This window comes from Gadus chalcogrammus, chromosome 9 (genome assembly GCF_026213295.1).
Source record: "Gadus chalcogrammus isolate NIFS_2021 chromosome 9, NIFS_Gcha_1.0, whole genome shotgun sequence".
In the NCBI taxonomy this organism is placed as follows: Eukaryota; Metazoa; Chordata; class Actinopteri; order Gadiformes; family Gadidae; genus Gadus; species Gadus chalcogrammus.
The window spans coordinates 21,650,921-21,660,066 of record NC_079420.1 but is presented as its reverse complement, the minus strand read 5'-3'; the positions used below and the strand labels follow the sequence as shown (position 1 = coordinate 21,660,066).

Below are 9,146 nucleotides of genomic sequence, written 5' to 3'. Positions count from 1 at the left end.
AGGAGCTGTGTGGTTCTGTGTTTGAATGCTTCTAAGCGCCCTTTTATTATGCGATCCATAGAGCCGCGCTAAGTACAGGGTTTGCAAAACTGTGGCAAAGCCCATCCCTCTTAAGCCACCCTACTATTATTGGATGTCTGTCGACTCTTATCCCCCTATTGTTTGGACAGCGGTCGTGCTTTTCCACCATGTCTGCTTGGCTCCTGACCTAAGCGCTGGCTACTGTTTCAGCCGTTGGCCCTTCTGCGGGTCATTCTCCCATGAAAGAGATGTCCTTGAGAAACTCAACGTTCCGTGTCTCATGAACCGGGGGAACAGCGTTTCCCGTAAGTCAAGAAAACGTAATCAACCTCATGAACGCTCCGTCCATGAACAGCCAACAAAGGGTTTGAACTGCAGTAAAACGAAAAGAAAGCCAGACAAGTTTTTGGCGCGACAAAGAGGGTTTACTACAATTGCAGCTTTGGACTTTTGATTTGAATGTGGCATATTGATTCCAAACAGACATTTATGATCATTCATTCATCACATCTTAAAAGGAAAGTTGGGAGACATGACGGAGTGTCGGAGGCTTGTGTTGGGTGGAATTTACAATTAGGGCATTTAGCAGACGCTTTTATCCAAAGCGACTTACATCGGTTAATGCACACATTGACACACCGACGGCAGAGTCAACCATGCAAGGCGACAGCCAGCTCTTCAGGAGCAGTTGGGTTAAGTGTTTTGCTCAGGGACACATCAACACTCAGCTAGGAGGAGCTAGGGATTGAACTAGCAACCTTTTGGTTACAAGACAACTGCTCTACCTCCTGAGCTAAGCCGACCCCAAGGTGCGAGTTGATTCATAACCACAACCATCTACACCGTTGAGCCGACTCGTCCATGTCTCCTGGCTTGCAGCCGGCCTCTTTGTTCTCCTCTGAGGTAGTCCCAGACCTGTAAATGCATCAATTATCTCATGTTTCTTTATGTTATCCAAGCAACCTTTGCTGAAATTACATGTTCAGCTTATTCCCTCATTTAAAGTGTAGATATTTTTATTTAGATATAGTTCTATATGTAATTTAAAAGAATCTTATATCTAATGATATGACTTCCTCAGTGCGTACATACTTTTGATTGCTATTTCAACATTGTATAATTTATTAACTACTCTTTACATTTACATTTAAATGTACATTCTCCTATAGATTTTGTGATAGGCCTACATTATACCTTTTCATGATAAGTGATAACTATTTTTTTCCTTTTAGGCACCAAATTAATCGTACAATTTCTAAACAGGACGCTCATTCAGACGTTTTAATACAAATTATAAAAATTGTCTGATTATCCTACTGACTTTGAACTACAATCTCTTCATTGATCATTTTCAAATAGAAACTCAACCCCCAGTGAGTTCCTGATGGGGCAGGTCTTTCTGCATGATGTGCTCTTAAATCAAACAGTGGAACATTGTCTAGTCTGACTGGCTCAGACTAGACAAGTGCTCAACTAACATTGGCATGTCCCTAAAAATCAAGCTTAATATCTTTTCCATGAGTCTGAGTTTAAGACTTCTGATGTGGTTTTGCAGCTAGCTGTTGAAGCACACTTTCCTGAAACTTTCCTGCAATTATCAAGGGACTCTTGGCAAACAGGATTCAGCCTTCATCATGCTAGCCCATCTTTCTCTGCTTAATTCAGCATTTTTCCGTTGTGATCTAATTCGAATCAAAATTATAATTAGTAAGTATTATTATTATTATTATTATTAGTGTTATTATTTTTTTCAATGCTATTAGCAGTATCCTATTGGACAGTAATGCTTTTATTAGTAAACTGTCTTCACATTTTAAGAAACAAACATCTAGTGTTGCTAGTGTGTTTTGACGTTTCTTGACTTTATGTGTATATTGTGATGAAGCACCTATACAACATACAGTAGACCCCTGTGGTCCTTTGTTACCTACCTTCTGCGGTTTAATATACAGCAAATTAAAGACGCAATCATAACAGATCCCAGTGTCAGAGTAAAACTGACAACGAGAACTCCTGCAAAAGTACAGACAAACCAATAATGAGCAAATGATTAGAATCAGCATCATGTAGAGATTAGGGATGGAGGGTTTTAGTTATGGCAAAGTTGCACAATATGGGGATTCATCACGGAAGATTATATGAAAGTATGTTTAAACACACAAGAGAGCGAGGCATACCGAGGTTCATCCATGACCATCCATCTGAGCAATAGAGAGAAAACAAGAGAGAGAGAGAACAACAGTTTGGACTTGATACTCAGCCCAGAGAACGGCAGCTTGTTACAGAGGGAAAGCATCAATGCAGCTTGCTCTGCATTTGAACTTCCCTGCTCCCCGTCTCCCAGCATGAAGCTCCTCAGTCTGTCACAATCCCCCACCCCTCTTCTTGAGCCTTTGTCCTGTTAAAAACTCTATGATACACTTGCTTGCATCCTCCCACTTCAGTTTTACATTTAATGCACAGAATTAGAAGACATGATATATGGCCCTCTAAGACCCCTTTTATCCATCTGTGCATTATATTCTCAGCAACAGTCTAGCGAGCCTCATGGTCTGTATTAAAAAAATAGGTATACAATTCCATCACTACATTATAATATACTTAATAATGCAATTATCTATTTTTGTCTATGACTGTTAGAATCTATAATCATTAGCTAATGATTTACATCTAGGCCTCCGTCAGGTGGATTTTAAGGTTCAGATCATTGTTTAATAACTCATCTAAATTGCTTATTGTACTTATATCTACTATGCAGTAATCAATATATATGATGTATTCATATATTATATACTAATACGCTATTACTATTAATACTAATATCACTACTTCCACCACTATCACTCCTACTAATTATTTTTCTATTATTATAATAGTACAATATACAAACAAAGAGAGAAATAAATTGTATCGCATACTAATATGTATTTTATTAAAATGTTGCTCATTTAAAAGTACAATCCAAGCAATAGAATAGCAGTCCAAACAGCAGGGACAAGCCCTTGAGTATCTCTCTAAGGGAATCAGCAGACTCACACATAAACATTTCTTAAGCAAGGCACTACTGCTGTACCTAATGCTTTAATATTGCGTTCACACCCGTCCTTCTGGAAATTGTGCTGGTGCAAGCTGTATTGCTAGCTAGAAAACCTGAATAAATATACAAGCCGGATGTGCAAAATGGATCTCCTCATAGGTCTTGTGAACTGAATCAAAATATTTTACACAAAGCAGTTCTAGGCTTTTGCCAAATCTAAACAATATGCCATTTTGTGGATGCTATCAAAAAAGTGTTTGTTAATACCTTGAGTGCATCCCAGCCTTGCATGGTGGGCCCCAGTCTGATTTATGTAATGTTTAATGTAATCATTAAGGGAAACTGATTCCTGCTACCAAGTTTACAATCTTCAGTCAGTCAGTTTCAAACATAAATAAAGATGATCATTTTGTACACACACTCAAAGTTATAACTCAATCAATCGTTTGGGCAAAACCGTGGTCCAAAGAACATCTCAAATAGCTGCATTTAAAACATAGGTCTACTTCTGGTGCTACTGGCGGGGATTGGGCGCACTGAGAGGCCGGCTGGCTAAACAGTGTCAGCATGGGCATTACACGGTCACAATCTCCTCTCTAGTCTTCCCACTCCATGGGCAGGAGCCATGGGTGTGGGAAACCCTGAGGCTGGGTCTTGGCTTGCCCGGCCACATTGGAGACACCCTCATACTTAGTCGCCGGTACGCCTTGCTTTGAGGCAAAGGAAGGGAACTTCTTCATCACCCCCACACTGGCCCTCCTCAGAGAGCCGTCCAGCTCCAAAACCTCGTCGGTTGGCCGCCCACGGACGATGTGTCTGATTGTGGAGAAATCCAGCTCCGACTTACAGCCCAGGTAGCTCCTGAGGTTCAGGTCAGGGAACACCAGGTCTCTCAGGGTGTGAACCACCTGGGCCTCAGTGTGCGACTGCCTGGCCTGATGGAGGACTTGGTGCTCCAGTGAGACGTAGCACAGCGCCTCCTCCGTCAGCCCCATGCCTCCGCCGAGGTGGTTGTGGCTGCGGCTCTTCTTCGAAGGAGGAGGAGGAGGATGCAGCAGCTGTTTCTTGGGGTTGGTATGCTGGGTCCTGGGTCCGTGTTGGTTGTTGAAGGCTTTCCTCTTCTTGTCAGCGACCAGCCGCTTCTCTGGGCCGCTTGGCAGCAGCTTGTACAGGCCTTCATCAGCCAGGTCTGCCAGGTCTCCCACCAGCAGCTGCTGAATGATTTGCTTCCTCACGAGTGGAGACGTGACAGTTTGGATGCCATGCAGCCCTCTGCCTGCCGCAGACACAGGGTCAACCACAGCGCTTGTTAAAGTAAGCCCACATGAAGTCATTCCAGGTCCTCTGTCCCACAGGCCAAGAAAGCAACAGGGAGGCCAGCGGTGGTGGTGAATACAAATGAAAAACTACTGTGAAGCACACGCCATATCCCCCAGAAAACGTGCAGTATTGCCATACTACCCGGTCCAAACCTGCCACCAGCAAAGCCTATTCCCAGTAGGAATATTCACAAGACGATGACAGCATGCAGCTTCCCAAATAGCCAATAAAGGAAACCTTTGGTGAGCCTCATGTTCTGCTCTATTACCAGCCAGAAATGATTCATTGAAATGTATTGAAACATGTTGAACAGGCTCATCAAGCCAGTGATCATTATAAAAGGGTTAGGAATGACAAAGATATGACTAAGAAATCCCAAATCTTTTAAATTTTGCATGCAGAAAATAAAAAATGATTGACAGCTTTCTGCAGGAGAAGAAGCAATCACAGACAGCCACACTGACAATCCCAGTAACCCACATGCTAAGGAGGTGCAGGCAGAACATTCCAGCAATCAAGGTTCCCCTCGTAAAATCCAAAGCAAAGCCAAAGACAGAAGCGTGCTTCTCCTTACCCTCCTGGAAGGAGACAAGGACCACTCGGTGGTCCGGGAGCTGGGGCCTCCTGTAGTTGCCGTTCATAGGGACAGAGTTGGACTCCTGGGCCCGGGATGAGTACACAGCCGAAGCCAGGGATAGGAACTGCCGATAGAAGACAGAGAAGACTGTGTCAAACAAGATGGTTGTCCTTATATCACGCTATATATCCGATATCATGGATAGAGCAAGGCATTCTTCACCGACCTGCTCCTGATGACACGTCCCTAAATCCCCTGTACATATCTTTGGATAAAAGTGTCTGCTTAATTACGGAAGAGTAAATAGTATTTGGAGGTGTGGGTTGTGTTGGACCACCTGCTTTGGGGAGATCTGTATGGGGCTCCTGAACAGCGTCCAGAGCACGCTGGGGTAACACGGAGGGGTGGTCAGGGAGCCGTCATAGCGGTAGTACTCGTCCAAACGAGCAGGCAGCAGCGAACGGATGTTGAAACCAGGCACTTTCACTCTCTGATCTGCAAGTTGAATTGCTCACAATATTAATGTCACTCTGTAAGACCAACAGGAGCCAGCACATAGAAATGTAATATGGAAACACTCAGACTATCAGGAGTAGTAAACAATCACAGAGGTATTTTGAGATGTTTCATAAATGGTAAATTGACGGCATTTCTAACCAGTGGCTTTACATTAATTGCCTAACATTCACCCATTCCTACACACATTCACAAACCCAAAGCAATGTCAACCTTGCAAGGCAACTGTCAGCTTGTTTGGAGCAGCTTGGGTTAGGTGTCTTGCTCAGGGACACCTCGAAACAAGCTAGGAGGAGCCTGGGATTGAACTAGCGTCAGTCAGCCCATTCTAACTCCTGAGGCACTGCCACCCAAGAATAAACATTTGATATGTTTATTCGTGTTTCATGAACATGTATATGTTGTCAATGTTCCAGTCAACTGTCCAGTGGGAGTTAGAACTCACTCCTGTATTTGATACCGTTGATGAACTTTAGAAACTGGTCGAAGGCTGGATTGAACTCGCCCACCTGAGGAGAGTAGTGGAGTGGGTCAGCATCACAGGCATTTTTAGTTTTAGTATCACGGCAGTTTGGTATAGCGGCCATGGCTCTGGCTCGTGGCATGGTGTCTTACCTCAACCAGAACTCCCAGGACAGCGAGGCCATCGGATTTGTCTACAGCCATGGAAACGTTGGCGTACTTGTCAGAGTTGAAGTGTACGATGTGCATCTGTAAACGACAAGGAGACCTTCGTCTAGACATCAACAGTTTCAACTGTTTCTCTTTGGTGTTCTTCAGGTCTTCTTCTTCCCTCCATTTGAGACATAGTTTGGAAAACTGCTATGGCAAGATTTGATTTGATACCTGCACATACGTCTCCTTGTTCTCAGTAAGTGATTAGGGCACATATCTAATCTGAATAATACACATTTGTTAAATTGGTATCAAAGATTTAAAATATATTATATATATTGATTTCTTGATATATATATATTTTTTTTTTGGAAATGATTTTTCACAGAAGACAAGCCAAAGAAGCTACCCCTAATGGCAAGTAGTTGTGTTCAGTTCAATACATACAGGCCAGTACTTGCAGTATATAACAGTAGGCAGTCCAATCAGGCACAGAAATAGACATCTGTCATGTCTTTATGGTATTGTACATGAAGCATGTGCACCACAAGGGCAGCATACAAGAGAGAGTATGTACGGGAATTGTATTTAAAGAGAATGCCATGTCTTGGGATAAAAAGGGGTTACAATGTGAACTCTTCCCAGAAATGTGTGAATTCTGGGAAGAATTCTTGATGTTCCATCATTCTATCCATCCATGAAAGCATGTCATCAAGGGAAAGCATGAGACTGTGGTCTCAGGGGGGAAAACTTTAAAAGATGCAAGCATGGACGTGTCCACTTACATGCTCCGTTCAAACCACAGCACCTTCTACGGCGAGTTCGTGGAAGAGGCATTGGTCCCGTAAAAGGCACAGGTTGTTACACACAGTATTCCAGTTTCTTCTCTCAGTGAAGTACAAGCGAGAACGGATACAGACATAAAATCCTTTCATCTTTATGAAAGGATTTATCCAAATGTATTGTAATTCCTTCTCTCTGATAAATGAAATAATCTGCTGTCTCTCGGGTGTGCAAAAACTGCTTAGAGCATTTGATGCTTTATACATCAGCACAAATCGTTATTGAAAAACAAGTTATTAATTAACAATGTGAAACATTTAGTTTTTGTAAATTAGGGCTACGAATATGAAAATATTATTATCACAATAATTTTTTTGTATACGACATCATCTTGACTTCTTCATCTTACCTACCGGTTGACCTTACATGAAATTACAGAGAGAATGCCTGAGTTTGTTGCATATAAGCAACTTTCATTGTGCATGTGCAACACATGCAGTTTATCATCCGCCTCAGCTTAAACAGTCTTTCACCGGTCCCTCTGACAGATCCTCTGTCAGTCAAACACCTCCGACAATGAGCCAACAATGTGTGGCTCACTCACACAACAAGTATTATTGGGCTGCTCTTAGCTTAGGTACATAGACTAATGAACAACCATGGTCTCTCTCTATTCAGCTCTCTCTCTCTCACACACACATGTGATACACAACCTTTAAGATCACTTCTGTCTATCAATATTTTTCAATATATTTTTTACTCAACCTTAAAAGCTTTAGGATTATCTTAATGCTAATGAAGAAGATATTTTATTTTAATCTTCATATTATGTTGAACAATAACTTTTTGTTCTCATGTCTCTTCCCTTGTTTAGCGCTCTCTCTTGACGGTGTGCTCGAGCGGTGCTGTAATAATAAAGCTTGATTGAATATGGGGTTATAGATAAAGGCCATCCAGGACTGATGGTCTGCTGGTTACCTCTGCCGCAAAGCGCTTGCCGTTCACCAGGTGTTCGGAGCCGGTGGGGGTGCTGGTGGAGCCCCAGTGGAAGTGAAGCTGAGCTGCAGAGTAGCGGTGAGGCAGGCTGGAGAGGAACATCCTGGAGGGCAGGGACAGCTGCACTGTAGGCCCACCGACAGAGGAGACAACCAACTCTCACCCATATGAAGACAAGGCATGAGTTTTCCATTCTGAAGGCAGGAATTAGCCTTTGCTGAAATCGAATTTTGAATGACATACATTTAAATGGGGATCAATAATGAACAATAAAAGTCAATCATTTACAGGAGCAGGAAGTACTGCATATACAGAGATGCAAAGTCCTCAAAAGATCGTCATCGATTGAACTTGATTTCACCTTTCCCTGCACGTCTAAATCCAACAGGACAGTATGGGACAACAACTTAACAATGGAGTGTAACCTGGCGTAACCAAGCGTAATTTCTTTTAATTCTAGGTCAGCTTCCGCCGTCATGAGAGTTAAGCTGTTGAAAAGCCAGAAGGCCGTCCATAGTCTCTCAAAGGCTCTCCAACCCTCTACTTGAGATATGTTATGGCTTTAGATAAGTGGCGTAGAGTATACACCTCTCTGGACGCTTATCATTAAGTCAGAGATGCTCGCAGACATTGAAGAGGATAGAAACGGCTGCTTAAGCCTGCATCAGTCACGTCAGTCACACTGATAATGCCTCTATGGGGATGATATAGGCCAGCAGACAATGCAACCCTCAGCATCTGTTTGGTCTGTGCAGTGTGCCATCTGAAAGACATGGAGGACCAGCGGATAGCGGTGTTGTGTGGACGTCACCCTGAGAGCATGACGTCAGCATGAGCATCTCAGAGCTGACATTATGTATGTGTAAGTGGCTACAAACGCGTCATTTGAATGTGTACTGCGTATAACATGTTCCTGCGCCGTGCCTCATGGTTTGACCTGCCTGAGAGAAACATTGTGTAGAGAAGAACTGAACAAACTAAGTATTTAGGGTGCTGTGTGGAGCCACGTTCTAGACCACTGTGTCATTAAAGCGACTGTTTCTCTCACTTTCAAACATTTTGGGGGAAATATTTACCTTGTTGTGACAGAAGCAATCAGAGATGATAAGTCTTGTCGTGGGACTTTTACTGTGTCGACGATGAAATGTGCACATGTGTACCAAATGCAGGTTCTATCAAATATAATTAGAGGAGATAAAGGCTGTGGCTGGTTTTTACTGATTCTGGTGCAAGACAGTCAGTAACCCCTTAGTGTTCAGCTTCCCAGAAAAGACTTCTACT

At 42.9% G+C, this 9,146-nt stretch overlaps 1 protein-coding gene across 3 annotated transcripts in view; it reads right to left on the bottom strand.

The window, feature by feature from the left end:
- Positions 1–2,925: 2,925 nt before the first annotated feature.
- The window catches only part of ca12 (carbonic anhydrase XII), a 10,509-nt gene continuing 4,288 nt past the window's right edge, over positions 2,926–9,146 (bottom strand). Inside the window, exons 4-9 of one of the 3 annotated variants that reach the window (XM_056599754.1) lie at positions 7,848–7,990; positions 6,087–6,182; positions 5,917–5,980; positions 5,293–5,450; positions 4,953–5,079; positions 2,926–4,334 (exon numbers count right to left, since the gene is read on the bottom strand). In XM_056599754.1, coding sequence (XP_056455729.1) covers positions 3,655–4,334; positions 4,953–5,079; positions 5,293–5,450; positions 5,917–5,980; positions 6,087–6,182; positions 7,848–7,990 — 1,268 coding nt within the window. In that variant the 3' untranslated portion in view covers positions 2,926–3,654. Of the gene's footprint in view, positions 4,335–4,952; positions 5,080–5,292; positions 5,451–5,916; positions 5,981–6,086; positions 6,183–7,847; positions 8,083–9,146 lie in introns of all 3 variants that reach the window. The other 2 variants (XM_056599756.1, XM_056599755.1) reach the window with 2 other exon arrangements.